General features: G+C 39.3%; 1 protein-coding gene across 7 annotated transcripts in view; it reads right to left on the reverse strand.

Annotated features, from left to right (window-relative positions):
* GAB1 (GRB2 associated binding protein 1) overlaps positions 1–19311 on the reverse strand; it is a 123884-nt gene that overhangs the window by 81112 nt on the left and 23461 nt on the right. Inside the window, exons 1-2 of one of the 7 annotated variants that reach the window (XM_058721282.1) lie at positions 14365–14895; positions 2851–2951 (exon numbers count right to left, since the gene is read on the reverse strand). The exons of the other annotated variants lie outside the window; for them this stretch is intronic. Of the exons in view, the coding sequence (XP_058577265.1) occupies positions 2851–2856 (6 nt within the window). The 5' untranslated portion in view covers positions 2857–2951; positions 14365–14895. Of the gene's footprint in view, positions 1–2850; positions 2952–14364; positions 14896–19311 lie in introns of those variants that run through there. 7 annotated transcript variants of the gene reach the window in all.

The raw sequence follows: 19311 nt of genomic DNA on the forward strand, positions 1-19311 counted from the left end.
CCATTTCTAAGTCTTAATGAGAAGCAATGGAAGAAATAAAACTAGAACCCAGAGCGCTAATATCTAATTCAGTGAGTGCCACATGGTCCAGAATTCGCTCCCTCTAATGATGTAAGATAATACGGTATTGTAAGTTCTGATTTCTGCTAAGATTCTGGTTTCTCCAACCTCTACAAAATGCCTTGCTTAATAAATATTACTAATTCTCACTGTGGTGGGGGAAGGGAAGGAGGTGGGTAGCCTGATATACCATTTCTGATTCCCTTCTGATCTTTGTAAACTGTTAGGCAAATCCTACGGTCCCAGTACACAGCTGTACAAAATCAGTGCCAACCTCATACAGAGAACAGAGGCGTAGTGGGGACCAGATGTCAGTGTCTTAAAAATGTCCCATGAAAGCCTTTAAGATTGGAAGGCACGACAGACCTGGAAATCAGTTAACCTGTCCAGCTTAAGATTCCTCTACTCTAAAATGAATTCGTTGCATTTCCTGATGTCTAATACTTCTTCTAGTATTAAATATTATTTTGTTGCATCTTAAATTTATAACTTTGACCCCCAAAATAATACTTTAATCAGCCCCCCTTTCAATTCGCCTCTTTGTCTGGTGTGTTAATGTGACTCTTACAAGTACGCAAGTAATCCCCATGCCCATCCTCCCTCAGGCAGGGAATGGGAAAGCTTTGCTGTGTGATGGCCAGAGTCCCCATTTCCTTTCCTGGTACCACTTCTACCAGAAAATCTCCTAGGTCTGGGAGATTAGGCCCAAGCACTTCTAGCCTTATTCCTGGCATCAGGGTTCAAGACTGGACCTGTCACACCAGCAGTACTATAGCAAGGCCACGGTCCCCCAGCAAGGCCTCTGGTTGGTACCCAGTGAGACCCTAAGCAGAAGAGGGCCCCAGTCAGAGCTGGCCAACTACAGGGTCTTCGGGCAGTGTGGTGCTGGTTTGAGGCCAGAGGTACAGGTCAGAGAGAGGCCAGGCCACTGGAAGGCCAGCCTGGAATGCCCTGGTGTGAAACTTGAGAAGGCGATTAAGAATGGGATACTCTGACAAGAAAAGAACAGGAGAGATTTAGAGACTAAAAAACCGTCTGTGGGGGGGCGGGGGGGGGGGGGGGGGGAGGGAAAGGGGGAGGGAGGGAGGGAGAGAGAGAGAGAGAGGTTATGGTGGGAGTTCATTAGTCTCAAAAAAGCAAATGTTACTGTCTTCCAAGTGGGCCAAAATAATATGTATTTATTTTGTCTGTGAGCTAAATGGGACCTTACTAATTATTGTTAGGCATAAAGAGTTCTACCACTACACCTATGCCAAGGAAAAGGAAGATCAGGTCATAGCATTTTCATTTTCTTTCAAGGAAAGAACCAGAACTTACACTGTATATTTGTAAAGAGCTGTACAGATTACAGATCGCCATCGTGTGCACTTTTTGCTCCGACCCTCACAATGACAACATTTGAAGAAACTGAGGTTCGAGAGGTTCATTTACTTGTCCAAGATGCCCAAACTAGCAAATGTTATATCTTTAGGTTGGTCTGGGGCTCATCTATCACATCACCAAGTCTCTTTAAGTTACTTTCTGGCAGACTCATCTTTTCATAGAAATAACATTTATTTATTATTTATTTAAAAAATTTTCAATTTTAATTTCCAGCACTGAAATAGGTTGCAGTTTGAATACCATTCAACAGTGTTTTGATAAGCTATATATCACTGTCCCTTGTAGTGCAAAGCATGTTAGCATATGATGGGTTAAATAAGCTGTCAGGCCTCATCTGGAAAATTTACCAGCACACATACTATACTATTGTTTCTATGGGAAGTTCTGTTCCAAGTTCCAATCAACTGATTTAAAAGAGATCTTTTAACACATGAACATAGTCTAAAAATAATCACCACTGCAAACTTAAGGAATTTCTTGGATTTCATTTTTCTTTTTCATTTCATTTAAATATATGCATACATACACAGAGCCTTTTCTCACTGAGCAGCATGTATGGTATGAAAAGCTAAGCATTTCAGTATAACGGAAGAAATTTCATAAAACTCCCACATATTATGATTGTGGATTACATAAAGAAGTGGGAAAGTCCCCTTCTGCCCCAAACTGTGCCAAGACATCTGACATGTTCACGTCTGCCAGGACTCTATAGTTATTCAAGTCGGAATCCACTCTTTACATAAATAGCATACTATTACAATGATTCAAAGTTCAGAAAGGACTTCTTGCCAAAATAATGAACTTTGTGAGGTCCTTCAAAAGATGTGTTTTGAGAAAAATGTCTCCCTGCCAAGGGATTTCAAGTACTAAAGCAGAATGGTAGGTTTTGGTTATGAATTTTTAAGAAATCACCAACATGCATGATTCAAAGTGTTTTCACTGAGAATCAAGGTGCCCAGTTTAAGAATATTAAAAACAACAAAAAAAACCCCCAGCTTATATAAAGAAATAAATCAGAGCATGGTTATAATCACTGTTCTTTTAATGGAAACAGGGGACAAGAACATTAGGATAAATTGGCAAGTTCAACCAGTTTATTAAAAATGGACTTACCTACAATTTTTCAGAAACATTAACTGTGTATAAGTTCATGACTGTATTGTGCTTAAACCCAACCAAAAACAAGAAAGAACCATCTGAATCTAAATAGGACACTCTCAGCAGAAAAGTTCTGACAAAAGTCTGCCAGCTGGATTTTACCCTACCTCAAACAGCAGGTATCGTGTGGCCCCAGTGGCTCAGTACCCTGCTATTTTCTCTGGTGTCCTCACTCAGGACAGTCCTTCCAGCAGAATCTTAAGAAATACAGACTCAGAATGATAGGGATCAAAACAAAAGGCAGCTTACATGCATGAGAAACTCTGAATTGCCCAATTTCAGTCCCAAAGCGTCTCAGTCTGCCGATCCTCTATAATCTTTGATGAAGTACAACATAAACCTGTTTAAAGCTGTTTGTAATCAAAAGGTACAAAGTGTGAGAACCAAATTCTCTTGGTTATTGAGAGGAGTCTTAAAATAATCACAAGCAGCTAATATTTAATTTGGAGTTCTTACCTTTATGTGAGAATTCTTAGTAAGATACAAAATACCCTTATAAAACAGAACCTACAGTAGAAATATCTCATCAGGTAGACCATTATCATGATTATCTAGATGTAAAAAGCAAGTCATTTTGAAAAAGCCAAATTATTATTACTTTAAATATTCTTCACTGTTTATTTTTAGATATGTGCACTTAAAATAGTCTAATATGAAGCCCATACAGCTTCACAAGCCTGTGCCAGAAATCTAGCCATATCCTAGTGAGTTGCTCTATTCTTTTTAATCTGAGAAGTATTCAATGTATATCTTTAATTCTTTTTTAGTGGTGCTAATCTTTGGTTTTTCTGTGATATGAATCATAAGCTTATGTTTTCTTATTTTGAATTGCCTACAAGGAGACACTTCTTTTTCCAAGGGTCTGTGAACAAACTAAAGCCTACAGTCCAATTTCAGTATTACTTCAAATACTTCTATTTTTTCTTTTTTATATTCACTAATTCCCCTGGGTCATAGTTTGTTCAGGTAAAAAAACAGTGGTATGTGTTGGAATGGGGGTGGGGATGAGGAGAACCAGAGGAATATGTGACATGATTTCTAAGTTCCCTTCCAACTCCAAACTTCCATTATTTGCTAGTTTCTTTGTCTCAGCATTTATCTCAGCCAGGAGCTCCGGTACAGCAGCAGTTCTCAAAAGGGTGGGGTGGGTCTTTATTTTGCCCCCTAGTCGCTTGGCAATGTTTAGAGACATTTTTGGTCATCAGCTGGGGGTGGGATGTGCTACTGGCATCTAGTGGGTAGAGAGCAAGGGTGCTGCTAACTCGACATCCTACCATGCACAGGCAGCCAGCCCTACAACAGAAGCATCCAGGCCAGCACTGTCAATAGTGCAGAGGTTGAGAAGCTCTGGGGCAGAGTAACAACCCTGGGAAACTAAGTGCTGTGCCCTATCTAGAAAATTGAAGAGGCCGTTTCCTAAAATATTTACTACCTTTCATATTCCTAGACAGGCAGCTCAGCTGCTTCAATTCTAAAAGGGAAGGAGAAAGCAATAGGGCTTATTCACAGCCCCTTTCTTCCCCTTTCTCTCAGCCGTATCTACTGAATGCTCAGTGCTTGGAGGCAAGAGGAATAAGGTATGGTCCCTGCCTTCCAGGTGCTCTCATCCAGAGAAGGGGACAGATAAATGAAAAGGGTGGTCAGTATTTGGACAGAGCAAGGTGCAATGCGACCTGCAAAAGTTCATGGTTCTTTAAAAGATCCTCCATTTAAACAGCAGACATTACCAAGGAGGCATCATTGGCAAGTTCTCAAATAGATCCATTCAGCAAAAAAAGTTTGGTTACATTAAGAAAATGTGTTTGCAATCTCCCAAACGATGCAAGTTGCTCCTCTGCCATGAATATCATCTCTATCCTTCTAAGGAAGTATGGAATCAAATGCCCCTTCAAGAAGACAAACAGTATTCCATCGATCTTTGGGTTTTCTGGTCCTACAAGTCATTCTGGGCTCTTGTTGTAAGGAAAGGTGAGTAAGAAAGGGCCTGAGGTCAGGGCAATGATGACATGGTGAGAAGCATGTGCTTTCTAGGATATTCTGGGATGTATCCAAAGGAACCATATAGTTTTTCTTCCAAACCAAGACACTTTGGAGAAGGAGTTATGCCAGAATAATGGTGTAAAACAGGGTTAAGCGTTCACTAAAGTGTGACAGCCACGGCAGCACTTGTGAAGCAACCCCAAGGGGACAACGATGCCACGCAAGCCTGGTTACAGCTGCAGGTACTAAACAGAAGTACAACTTCTGCTCTTTTTAGTCAACTAAAATTCAGTGATGGTCAAAAGGAAAGAAATTTGATCCTTATATAAAACTGACACAGAACACACTCAGGGAAGTGCCAAATCTAGAAAACTTGAACATGCTGTTTACGAATCTAATATATAAAGTTCCCACAATAGCATGCACCAGATGGAGTTAGCCTTTTCTCTGCAGTATGTGAAAAGCAAGAAAAATTGTTAAACAGCTCCTGGTCTTGAAACTTAGCTAATACATGATCTTCCAATCAGCAGAGGCACAGACATCTCTAGTACTTGCAGTCAATGCACACCGGGAGTTAAAAGTCACTTGACTTTACAGGTCTGGCCTGTTTAATTACAAGGTCCACGGCCACTTGTGTGCAAGGCAAGACACAGCTCCATTCAGGAACTCTTTCCTTTAAAGTCACACTGCCAGCAAGGTGTATGTGCTCTTAGGCATTGGAGTAGAGTCAACATTTTATATTTAAAATCTAGAAAATCCTAGAAAACAGGACACCAAACTCTTTGGAAAACAAAAACACTAGCATGAAGAATATGGCCAATACTGTCTTTTTTCCAACCCATAAATAAGGAAGCCTCTAAAAAAAATTCCGTAGTCTTAGAGGAGCTCACAAATTAAAAACCAAACCAAAAACATGTCTTAATGCTCTAGACACATACCTAGGGCTGAATGTAAAAGCACTTCAGGGAGGCTAGAGAGGGCCCAGAAGGACCTCAGGTATGGCCAGCAGCAGCAACCACAGCAACACATCCATTCTCCTTCCCACTTTCTTTTAAAATCCTGGGGAAAATGACACAACCCTCAGAAAAGTGAGAGGGTAGAATCATCTAGCTTCTGTATTGCCTCCATGTTATAGATTTGATCAAGGAAGAGACTTAAAACTGGAAATGGTAGCCCTCCCTAAAAAAGGGAACAAAGGCCACTTCTAAAGTTTAGCCTCATCTCATCTTCAGGAACCAAACAATCAGCACTGGCAAGTTCCCTAGAGTTCCAGAAAAGAAGAAAAGGGTACATACAAAAAGGGGAAATTACAGACATGGATGCTTGGTATCAACTCGAACAAAACTCTACCTTGGGTTTTCGAGTAGACAGATTATAAAGACTTGGGTATGGGCAGGGCAGCGACAGCCCATTGTATTTCCAATGTCATGTCCAATTATCTTAATATGCTTTTGGATAAGCCTGGTATTAGAGAGAAATACTGTAAACAGAATATATCTTCATTTCTTGAAAATGTCTGGATCAAAGAGAGAAATATGACATGGATGACATAATTAAGGGTGTTCACAGTTCTCTGAAACACCATCCTAAGAGAATATTAATTACTGAGCTGCTATAATCTGAAGGAATGATCTGGTGTCACTGTTTTTCTTTAATTAAACAGTTATATTAATCACATAGATGAAGTGTGAGAAATATGCTTAATACTTTTGCAGAGGACCAAAAGTTCGATTAAAGACAATATTCAGGGGCGCCTGGGTGGTTCAGTTGGTTGAGCGTCCGACTTCAGCTCAGGTCATGATCTCGTGGCCTGTGAGTTCGAGCCCGTGTCAGGCTCTGTGCTTGACAGCTCGGAGCCTGGAGCCTGCTTCAGATTCTGCGTCTCCCCCTCTCTCCCCCTCCCATGCTCATACTCTGTCTCTATCTCTCGATAATAAATAAACATTTAAAACAAAGACAGTATTCAAAAGAATCTCCATGTAGAATACTGTATGGACAGGGATGAGATGATATTTTAATAAAGATAGATATTATGTCTTATATTTGAGTATAAACATAAATTGTACAAACAGAAATGCTGGAAACCTGGCTTAACAGTACTTTAATGTTGGGAGTCAGAAGTAACACAGCTGTTTAAAAAAACAACAACAGGAAATTCAATCCTCAGCTGCATTACTAAAATTAAATAACTAGATCAAGGGAAGAAACAGTTTATTAGGCATTACCTAAGTTAAATCCACATATAGAGAACGGAGTTAAATTCTAGAAGCAGAATTTTAAGGGTAAATTAATTATCTGAGAAAGATTAGGAAGGCCAAATGTAGACAGATGATATCACATGAGAGACAGATGATATCACATTAACAAAACTGGGAAAGTCTGGCCTAAAGAATACTCTGTGGCCTTCCTCAACTATTTAAAAGGCTATAATGAGGACATCTGAACAAGTCCCAGTCTGTCAATGTCCCTCTAGAACGTAAATGCAATACTCCAAGTCCAGGTGGACAATAAGAAAGCAGAGGAAGGGCACCTGGGTAGCTCAGTAGGTTAAACATCTGACTCTAGATTTTGGCTTAGGTCATGATCTCACAGTTCCTGGGACAGAACCCTGAGTCAGGCTCTGTGCTGACAGCACGGAGCCTGGTTGGGATTCACTCTCTCCCTCGCTCTCTGCCCCTCCCCCACTTGCACATGCAGGTACTCTCTCCCTTTCTCTCTCTCAAAACAATAAATTAACTTTAAGAAAAAAAAAAAAGAAGAAGAAAGTGGAGGAAACACTACCTCTCCAATGCTGGACATTCTATGTACATAGCCTAAAATGGAATTAGGCTTTTTGGCAACCGCATTACACAACGGACTCATAATGAATTTAGACCCCAACTCAACCAGAGTTTTCTCTTGTGAAAGATGGCTAACAGCTGACAGTTCCAGCACTTTTCACCGCTGGACATCACATTATATATTTGCTCAATGTGTGTCTCTACCCACCAGAATAGAAGCTTCATGAATGCAGGAGGTTTTGTCTTGTTCACCACTGAATATCCAGCACCTACAAGTCTTGGCCCAGAGCAGACATTCAATAAATACAAGATTGATAAATAAATGACTGTTAAACAACAAAGTTAAATGGGGATAAAAGAGAAATGGGAAGAGGGTAGCCTTTTCCTGCATGGCTCCAAAAGAGAGAACTGGCAACCGCTATAAGTTACAGAAAGGTAGGTTTCAATGCAAGAAAAACCTTCCTAATAATTACAGCTGTTTAACAACAGAACAAGCTGCTTCTTGAAGATTTTGTTCTCCATAACTGAAAACATTAAGCTAGACGTTGGATGAATAGGAAGTGTACATTTTCTGCATGCTTGAACTAACGAGGCAACCTTAAGTATTTTTGAGATTCAAGGATTTTTCATAGAAATGAGTTCCACTGTATCAATAGGGATGAGAGGGATACCCCAATCAATACAGAAATCTTTTATGGCATCTGTAGTAGTTGCCATCTACCGCTCCAGATCCACCCTCCATCATGTTCCATCATGCTCCGAACCTGGAGGGCTGAACTATGAACGACTGCTTCAACCCTTGTTCTCTGGCTTTCAGTCAGCTTTGGCCAATGTGGATAATAGAGAGAGGAGCCTGAGGGCAGGGGACTGACTGGCTTGCATCCCTGTTTTCAATGGATGGACATGTCCCTTGACTGGAGATCTCAACTCCTACAAGGCAGCTATTTCTACATCGCCATCTTTCTGGGGGTTTGGTAACATTCCCTCATCTGTCCTCTTCAGGAATAGGTACTAGCCCTTGCCCACCCCATTTATGTGCCCTTATATTCTCACTATACTCAGTATTTTAGGAAGTAGTCTTTTTATTGAATGTTCTTCAAATTATGGATGTTGCCACCCGATTCTCATCTCACCAGGCCCCTAACCAATCACTACCTAAGCAGGTCCTCATCCAGGACCTGTATGAATGCTTACAGGAATGGACAGGGAGCACGCCAGATTTTGGAGAGTTCTGTTGCTCAGCTCTCATTGTTACAGATGTCTCCTTTATATTCAGTCAACTCTGTAATGCTTATTCATTAGTTTTAGTGGTATTATACTAACACTAGGCCTTTCACTTATTTGAAGCTGTTTTTTTTTTTAATTTTTTATTTTTCAATATTTATGAGAGAGAGAGAGAGAGAGAGAGAGAGACATATCATGAGCGGGGGAGGGGCAAAGAGAGAGGGAGACACAGAATCTGAAGCAGGCTCCAGGCTCTGAGCTGTCAGCACAGACCCCAATGCAGGGCTCAAACTCACAAACCATGAGATCATGGGCCACCCAGGCGCCCCTTGAAGCTGGTTTTTAAAAACAGCCACAACAGTGGGAAGACATGCAGCCTATACAGTTTACAGTTAGCCTTGTGCCTCAGCACAACTGCTCAAGCAGTCTGATTTCCTGTGCATTTTGAAGTAGCAGTTTCCTGGTTTAGCAAGCAGTTTGGCTTCACATCCAATCATTCCTTCAGAAACAGGAAGCAATGTCAGATTATCATGCAACAATATCAAATTTTGGACACCAAAGGCAGTTATCAGGAAATCATGTATATATTATGTTTTCTCCAGATAGGAATTTGTAAAAGAACAAACACTACAAAACTTCTTTTTCATCTTTCATTATTGAGGCTGACCTTTTGCAGGAATTACTAGAGCAATAGGATATTTTCTCCTTGCCCTGATTCTTACCTTGTAAAGAATGTACCAAGTGGGAAAAAAACTGCCTTTTCTCAGTGCCAACAGAGTGGTTTAAAATGCAAGAAAATGTTAGGAAGGGTCGGTGTTTCTTTATATGTCCTCGAGTCACAGCAAATAATTAAGTAAATAAAAGATCACGTGGGAAAATTACACATAAAAACAGATGAATTTAGACAAAGGAAAATAAAGATAACTTTGTAAGTTATTATTAAATGAAGAGGAACAAGGGCACCTGGTGGCTCAGTTGGTTAAGCATCCGACTCTTAATTTTGGCTCAGGTCATGATCTCACAGCTTGTGAGATCAAGCCCCACACATCGGGCTCTGTCCTGACAGCATGGAGCCTGCCTGGGATTCTCCCTCTCCCTCTCTCTCTCTCTCAAAATAAATAAATAAACATTATAAATAAATAAAGAGGAACAAAGTTTTGAGAGCTGCACAAAATATAACCAAAAAACCACTAAAGGAAATCTACTCCCAAGAACAACTGCTTATATGTTTCATAATGAAAATATTTTGATTGTATATAGTTATAGAAATTTGGCATATCTATAGTAACTTAGAGGGGTGGGAATAGAGAAGATAAATATGAAACTTTTATATTACAATTCCTACAATAAGGAGTTTTCAAATTGTTTAAATAATCTAAGTTTTAAATATAATCACAAAATGATGGAGTACCATCACCTACTCCAAAAACAGCACAGTCCTATTCTGGGGACAAGTGTCATGGGGAAAAAAGAAACTAAGCGAACCTCAAGAGTCTGGTGCTTACTTCTTCCCTTTCTCTGATCTTTGACCACATAAAGTAATAAACACTAGAAAGTAAGAAATTGTTTGCCATGCTGACAGGAACCCCTGTTTACTCTTTTTCTTCAAAATCTAGACCCACCAATAACATCTTCCTTCCTTTAAAGCCCTATGGATGTGGCTGAAAGTACTAGTTCAGAATCAAGATCCCCGCGGCACCCTAGAAGAGCATTTTGTGGACGGCCCCCTTGTCGGAACATAAAGACCTTCATCCAAATTTACAACTGTACTCCTGACGTAAGGCTGGTCCAAATAGGGCTTCAAAAAAGATGGAAGATGTACCTTCAGACCTTGCACTTACAGGACAACTTATTGCAGTCTGTTTTATTAAGTCTTATGTAGTAACTAGAACTTACTTCTCTGGAAGAAAAAAGAAAAAAGCAAATAATTACTGACATATGTAAATAGGACAGTGAAAAGCAACTCCTCCGTGGCACTCCTGCCTTTTCCTCATTTGACTAACATATGCTCTTACTTTATCACTCTTTCTCTTTTATTTATTTTTAATTTTATTTATTTTCAGAGAGAGAGAGAGAGAGACAGCACGAGCAGGGGAGGAGCATAGAGAGAGAGGGGGAGACAGAATCCCAAGCAGGCTCCTCACTGTCAGCACAGAGCCTGACATAGGATTTGATCTCATGAACTGTTCAGATCACGACCTGAGCCAAAATCAAGAGTCTGACGCTTAACCGACAGAGCCATCCAGGTGCTCCACACTCTCTCTCTTTTAAACTTGGGGTTTCTAAATGTCTTTATAAACAAATATAGAATTTCCTTTCTAGAGACATTGAAAATTTACCCAGTCCTGCTACCGGATACCAGGTCCAACTCAAGAAACATTTACTGAGTTCCAATTATGTACCAGACACTAAGTCACTGCATTAATAATGAGAAGATAGGTTTTTCCAAAAACATAGTTATCTTCTTTAATTCCTAAGACAGTTTTTGGCATCCCAACTAGAAATAATAACTATGAATGACAGCCTTGGTTTATGACACCCAAGTGATCTTCAATGATCTCATTCATTACGTTAAAAACTACGTATTGATTTTTGACTATTTGCAGGGTTATTTCTGATGGCAACAGAAATGTCCCTGGTCTGATGCATTAAGATATGAAATGAGAGACACGTATATAAATAACCAAAACACAAGTTGAAACTATGGCAAAGACGAAGAGCCGTGAGAATTTGAAGGAAAGAGATTACTTATTACTCAAGCAATTGAGGAAAAAAATTTCAGAAAGTAGCATTTGAGATATTCCTCAAACAAGGAAATAGTACAGTGAAAACCCAGCCATGAAAGGTGCGGGATGTGGAGAGAGAGAAGAAAGAGAAAGAAGCCTGGGAAAGTTACAGAGGGCTTTGAGGATTGCCAAATTTTCAATTCAAAAATAATTTAATCTACTTTGGAGAAACAAACTGTGATATATCCATGCAATAGCAAGGAATGAGGTTCTAAAATATGCCACAACGTGGAACTTTAAAAACGTTATGCCAAGCGAAAGAAGCCAGACACAAAAGACCACATATTATATAATTCCATCATATGAAATATGTAGAATAGGCAAATCCACATGGATGGATTAGTGACTGCCTAAGGCTGGTGGGGGGTTAGCTGGGGGCGCGATATGGAGAATGACTGCTAACGCGTATGGGGTTTCTTTTCTGAGGTGATAAAAATGTTCTGGAATTAGTGGTGATAGATACATAACCCTGTGAATATACTAAAACCCACTTAATTGTACACTACGTAAGGGTACATGTACACTTTACAGTACATGATTTATATCTCAATAAAGCTGTTACAAAAAATAAAATTAATCCATGTGAATATTTATGTTTATATAGAATTGATACCTAGTCAATGCCCTAACAGATTTTTCACCAGATATATGTATTAACTACGTATAGAGGACATCACATATGCATAGAACATAATAGCAGGTTGACATTTTTAAGTTTAAGACTCAGTGCACTAGAATATTCCTAGAAGAAATGCATCTGCTTATCTTCTTAATCCCCCAACTCAAGATTCATTTCAGGTATTAAATAAATGGTAAACACAAGTTATATGAAGCTCAGTATTTGAACATAAGGTAAAATTATTAGTATAAAGAATCAGTTTCTTTTACATGGCATCAGGTGTAATTTTCAAATGGCATTGTTTTTTGAAACCTGGGAATGCTGCATTCCATTCCATTCTATACTGGGAGTGTTGTTTTCTAAGACTGCATAAAAAAAGACAAATCACATATTTTCAGATGCTGGTTTTTGTTTTGTGTTGGTAGCTGATTTATTTGTTCTTAATTACACAAAGTGGGCCTCATATTAGTATTTAATTTAATCTGTCTCCCTGAGAAAGACTCAGAGTTTAGAAAGCTCAAGATTTCCTCTTCAGGGTCATATTTGTCATAAATTTCTGATTGTGTGCTTTGCTATACACAGTGAACTTAGAAAAACTTAAGTATAAGCAAAGCTTGACTCATCACAAACAAAAACCTAGCTTAAGCAAAAGTTCATTTTAAGAGTAAAAGCAAATTGGGGCACGGTTAAGCTTCCGACTTTGGCTCAGGTCACGATCTCATGGTTCTTGAGTTCGAACCCTGTGTTGGGCTCTGTGCTGACTGCTCAGAGCCTGGAGCCTGCTTCAGATTCTGTCTCCCTCTCTCTGTCTCTGCTCCTCCCCCACTCGTGTTGTCTCTCTCTCTCTCTCTCTCTCTCTCTCTCTCTCTCTCTCTCTCTCAGAAATGAATAAACATTAAAACAAAATTTAAAAAAAAAAGAGTAAAAGCAAATGAAAGAAAAAAACACGAGTGCATGTAAAACGATTAAAAGCTTACCAATTTTGCACCGTGTACACAAATTGAAGGAAAATGCCTCATGATGTGCAGATCTGTGACCTGTGAGGTGACCTTAACTTCTAAATCTGAATATTTACCTTCTCTGTCGTAAATGAAACTATTACTTATTGTGTACCTAGTATTTGCCAGTCATCAAGAAAAGCATTCCTCTCATTTTAAATGTGAATCATTACTTTGCAATGTGATTTTCTCCTAAAACAGAAACTTTAGTTAAAAACAATCTTCCAATAAACTTGTGGAAGTGCCTCTACTTTCAATTCCTATAATGGTGAAACACTAACAAGTACTGATTAAACCAAGTTAATATGCACCCAGTTTGTTTCAGTAATGCGAGATTCTTGCCAACTCTAGATAATGATCTCTTTTTGTCAACAGAAGCACTGTGTTATATACCTGTATGAGTTACCATTCTGCATTAAATGAAATAACTAAGAATAAAGGACCACAGAAGCCAACTAATGAATAATTTATAAATTGTTCTTTCTCTAAAACCGAATTACTCCTCAAATGTGGGTTTTCAATCTCCTGTAATTATGGGGACCATATTCTAGCTAGTGATTGATTTTTACATTAAAAGAAACTGCTAAAATGATGAATAGGAAACCAGTAAGGCAATAAAACATGTAGTTTATTAGTAGTTATTGTAGAGAAAAAAAATAACACTCTAAAACTCATTTGCAAATTTAACTCTAGATACTAATTCAGGGATGACCCTGATCATAACACGGAATTCTAGAAGCTAGATATAGTACCTGTTTTCTCCAGGTGCTGGGAGGAAACAGTCATTAACTCACTTGCCAGAAACAAGTTATATTACTTGAATTACAAACTTTCTTTTTTTTTTTTTTTTTTTTTTTAAAATGTTTTTATTTAGTTTTTAGGAGAGAGAGAGGCAGGGGGATGGGCAGAGAGAAAGGGTGACACAGAATCCAAAGCAGGCTTCAGGCTCTGAGCCGTCAGCACAGAGCCTGATATGGGGCTCGAACTCACGAACCGTGAGATCATGACCTGAGCCGAAGTCGGACGCTTAACCGACTGAGCCACCCAGGGGCCCCTGAATTACAAACTTTCAATAAAAATCAGAGATCTATCAATAAGGAAGTTTGTGGTTCCAATATTTGAAATTAACTACCAGGTAACTTTTTAAGTTTCAGGGCAGAATAAGACTGTTTTGACAGAATTCAAGTCACAAGTCAGAAAGCTCAAGAAAGTCTTATTTTTTGCTCCACAGAGTTCTTAGTATATTTTATAAATATCTATAGAATTTTTTATCTAAATATCCAAATTTTCCACATTCCAATTCCCAGAAACTAGATTTTGTTCATCAAGTTATTTATTAAGACACATGGGTAAATGATTTGAGGAAAGACACATACCTCACTAATATGTTTACTTATCTGAAGAAATACTGCGTTGTATGCACATGAACGTGAGTATGTTCAACGATGGCGGTGGGAAAGTGACGCATACTTGCTATAAACTGTTCAAAAACTGCAGAAGAGCATTCAGAAAAAACAAAAATATTTGTTAATCCCAACACTTATATATGTTACCCTTGTGGAATATACACGCTTTCAAACTAAAGTCCCGGTCATTCAGTGTATTTTTACGTCAATTTCATCATGTATCTTGCTTCATTCTTTCTATGAAAGAAGCGAGAATGAAAATAAGTGTTTTTTTTCCCCTAGATTTCTCATTGCTAATAATAAAAACAGATTTAGAATTACTTAAAAACTGTAAAGGTGGGTTTGCTGCCATTAATTGCTACTCGTGAATGCCAATGCTTTCTCTAGTATTATCTAAAAATACATTTTATTAGAGCCACATATGACAAGGAAAATGGGTCAATGAATAGAGCAATTCAAAACTCGGGAATTACTGAATTTCAGAGCTGGAAGTGACCTTGTGGGCTCTATGAATCCAATTCCTATTTAAATGGAAACCTGGCTGTGACCTTACCAGGAGACAGTCCCTATTTTATCTACATGTGAATCCTTTGTACAAAACCCAGTATGTGCTAGGCACTCTATAAATACATTTGAAATAAACTACCATGTTTGTTGGATGAATGAAATTCATTTTAATGTAATAGTTTATAATCTCAGAAAGAAAGACTTCTGGCTCTGGTCCTTCTACAAAGAAATGGCTTATTGTTCATTTACATATTAGTAATGAATAAAAGCCTGAATGGGAGATCATGCAATGGTAGTCTCCAACTAATGGAAAGGTTGTAATCCAAAAGTCTGTATATAAGTAGATTCATTTGAACTCAGAATGCATTTGCCCATTGAAACAATGTTGTAAACATAATGGTTCACTTCTCTGACCAACCCACAAAAGCTTCCTTAAGTACAAAGTTCCAACAGACTAATCACTATGCAGAAAAATGCACCATAGGAAAATGTGTCCAGCACCATACTGTGAGAGCCATCCTCTTGATGTTGTCCAGGAGGCAGGTTCCTTCAGGATTAGAGATTTGGGGGGGCAGAGTAAGAAATCAGACCAGGATAGAGTTGTCAAGAATGATACTGACAGAAATAATGGTTTACTCCCATGGCTTCCTTTCTTCACTCATTGACCAAGCAAGCACATTCCCAGTGCCTTCTATACATCAGGCCCTATGCTAGGCAATGGGGGGCATACCAGAGACCAAAACTGACATGGTGTGACATGGGTTTTTTTCTACCTCGGGAGCTTACATTCTAACAGGGAAGACAGATATTGGAGGGTAAGAAATAAGAATAGGGATGAGGGGGAGAGGGGAAAGATTTGATGAACAGAAAAGGAAAAGAATTTTAAAATATTAGATATCATTTCCCTCTCTTTCTTCCTTTATCTACATTCATTTCATCATTGGGGTGAGAAGAGATGAGGGACAGAAATAACTAAAAAGGAGATGCAGGGAGAACTTTTATTTTCATCTCCCCTACTCCCTTTTAACAAATCCCAATACCTCCTAGTGTAGGGCAGAGATGACTGGCATTGACCAGGGCTAAGGAGTGAACTAGCAAACATGGGCTGTATAGTAACCAAAAAGGTCTGAGAGGAGGGAAATACCATCACTCTGAAACAAAGGAGAAATTGTGCTGTGATCAGGAACAGACAAGATAAGCTGTACCTCAATCAGGAAAAAGCTATCCTGCTCAGGGCTCATCCAAAACAGACTCTGCTCCGGACATATAACCTTATAGACATTAAAATCTACTCCAGGGGCGCCTAGGTGGCTCAGTCGGTTGAGCATCGACTTCGGCTCGCGTCATGATCTCACGGGTTCGTGAGTTTGAGCCCCGCGTCGGGCTCTGTGCTGTCAGCTTGGAGCCTGGAGCCTGCTTCAGATTCTGTGTGTGTGTGTCTCTCTCTGCCCTTCCCCCGCTCGTACTCTGTCTCTCTCTCAAAAATAAATAAAACATTAAAAAAAAAATGTTTTTTAAAATCTACTCCAACACCTCTCCAATTTTCCCCATAATTTTCTATAACCCATTCAGGAATACTTTTATTTTCACTCTTCCTATGCCTGTGTACTCTAAAGAGGTTCTCTAGAGAGGGAAGAATTAAATAAACTATAAAAAGTTAAATTTAATCACTCATCCTTTCTGAAGTTTAATTTGAAGGATGTTTCAAGGTGACATGATGCTCCTCTGATTTGCAAAAGACAAACAAATAGCATAAGAGGTTGGAAGATTTCACAAGTCCGCGTGAGTAGGAAGGAAAGTGGACGATTAGCTTCCATGTGGGCAGACGTAAAATAAAAAGACTGACAGGGAGTCAGTCTAAGTCACTCTTGAGGCACGATGGTCTTTAAATAAATAAATGTGATGTAGGGAATGGGATGTAGGGAAAACTCTAGTCCACCTGGACTGTTCACTCTACGGGTGTGGCCCCAACGACTACCAAAGCATTATTTAAAAAGGAATTAAAAATTTAAACACAAAATTGTACATGTCCGTGGAGTATGTGAACCTAAAATACAGGATGATGTTTCCATCACTGCACTTTATGGTAGGTTAATAGAGCAGGGTAAGATTCGGAGAATATTATTCCAAATTATGAAAGGCCACCATACCTTCCTGCTTGGCCAGTTCACCTCAGTGGCTATCTTCTACCTCATTCTATTTCGATTCCTGAAGCACCTGACTCTCAACCACACCCTCCTTCTTATAAACTCTTCTAACAAGTACCTATTCTGATCTCCTCCTACCAAGTGACCGTCACTGTGTCTTTTGCTGCTTCCTCTCTCCTGATCCACGTGACAAACTAGTGTTCTGCAAGGTCTCACCAACTCCTCTCACTCAACAGATTCTTCCAGGAAGATGGCATAGATGTCCAAAGCACCCAGGGACACTTAGGCTCTTATCATTCCTGAATCTGCAGCTCTAGCCCCAGTCCCTCTCCTGAGCCGAGGAGGGTCTCCCAATTCATGATAAATGGTAAGTACTGGATTAAGGGAAACAATGCAGAAGCACCCACAAAAACTTCTGGTTTAAATCAGGGAGGCTGTATGTGCTCTTCCACAAAATTTCTGGGAGGACAAAGCCGGAACAGTAGAAAGAAGAGGGGTTCTGGAACAGACACAAATGAGTTTGAATTTCAGCACTGACATATACCAGCTATGTAATTTGGGGAAGTTACCTTGGAACACCAGTTTCTTTACCTGTAAAAATAAGGGCAATAATGTCTACTTTTCAAGGTTGTTTTATGGATTAGAGATAAAATTAAAAAAAAAAAAACCACCACTCAGCACACAACAGCTGTTTAATAAACAGAGTGCTTGCTTTTATGTCTGTGGAAGCTGCTGAGATGAGAATACTGAGAAATTATGGGTTTTGTTATGACATTTTTTCCTCATACCTATTATTAGCAGACATTGTAAGTTCTGTAGGAGGGTAGTTGTTGTCCTTATTTTTTTTTTAAGTTTATTTTATTCACCCTGAGAGAGACAGCGTGCATGCACAAGCACAGTGGGGGAGGGGCAAAGAGAGGGAGAGAGAGAAAATCCCAAGCAGACTCCAGACTCCACACTGTCAGCACAGAGCTAGATGTGGGGCTCAACTCACAAACCCTGAGATCATGACCTGAGCCAAAATCAATAGTTGTATGCTTAACTAAGTGAGCCACCCAGGTGCCCCTGTTGTCCTTATTTTGAATCCTTCTACCTCTACCCCCAATATGCCTGGAACTGTAGGCTTATAGGATTCTTTTAGGATGTCCAGCATCTGCACTCCCCTCCCTATCTTTGGAAAATCATTAACCCTAATACTACAAAGGCAGAAAATTCCAGATAATTGGTTTCTTAGCTACCATGCAACAGAGTGCAGGTACACAATCAGGTACACTGGTTCTACCAAATTCATTCCAGATTTTAAATCTCAAGAAATCTCAAGAAATAAGAACTGCACAAAATCTGGGTCTGTGGTTGGGGCAGCAAATGCAGCTTGCAGAGGTAGCAATGGCAGTGTTCAGTATCTAGTTGTCAACGGTGGTGGTAGTAGGAGACATGGGGCCTATGGTCATGGCCTGTGTGGCAGGGATGATGTGTTCCCCCAGTGGAGGGAGTTCCTGACTGATGTGCTTCTAAGCTAGGTCCTCAGCTTTCCAGAGACACTGTGCACTACTTAATGTCTTTAATAAACTCCTTTTCTCATGAAATTAGCCAGGGTTTTTGTTGCTTACAACTGAGAATCCTGACTGATAGAACAGGTCAGGTAACATTTTATTACTTTTGGTCAAAGGCCACTGTAAGATTTATAAAGTAAACAAATGTAGTGAGAGCCTCCCAGTAAGTCAAGGAGTCAGAGTGAGCTGCTGAACAAGATGTTCTTGACCATTTCTGAAATCATTTCTTAAAAGAATAACAGGAGGAAAAAATCACATGCTGTTTTAATAGTATCTAAAACATGATTTCTTTTTTCCTATCAGACTGAGAGATGCAGAACACTAGCTATCCCCTTAAAAGCATTCAGTTACTTTAGAGTATCTTCGAAGTATTTTAAAGTATCATACTGCTCAAGAAGTCCAATCACGCCCTCTTAAAAACTTGAATTTTTACCCTGCTTAATTATTCCCAAGGAAACCATGATGTCATCCCATTAAGCTGGTTCAGTTAGTGGCATCACCCTGCGTTAGCCTGATAGAAAAATCTTAAAAATATGCATCCTTGGAGGGAAAGACCAGGTAGAAACTGAAAAATGTAATTTCTGAAACTGAAAATGAGCACTCATAGTTCTTCTTCAATTAGAATTATTTCTCCTATAATAATTTAACTTCATTCACCTTGGATAATACATTTAATTCCCCCTAATCACTATAACTAAACTGTACAGAAG

The sequence above is a fragment of the Neofelis nebulosa genome, chromosome 3, assembly GCF_028018385.1.
Source record: "Neofelis nebulosa isolate mNeoNeb1 chromosome 3, mNeoNeb1.pri, whole genome shotgun sequence".
Classification (NCBI taxonomy): Eukaryota; Metazoa; Chordata; class Mammalia; order Carnivora; family Felidae; genus Neofelis; species Neofelis nebulosa.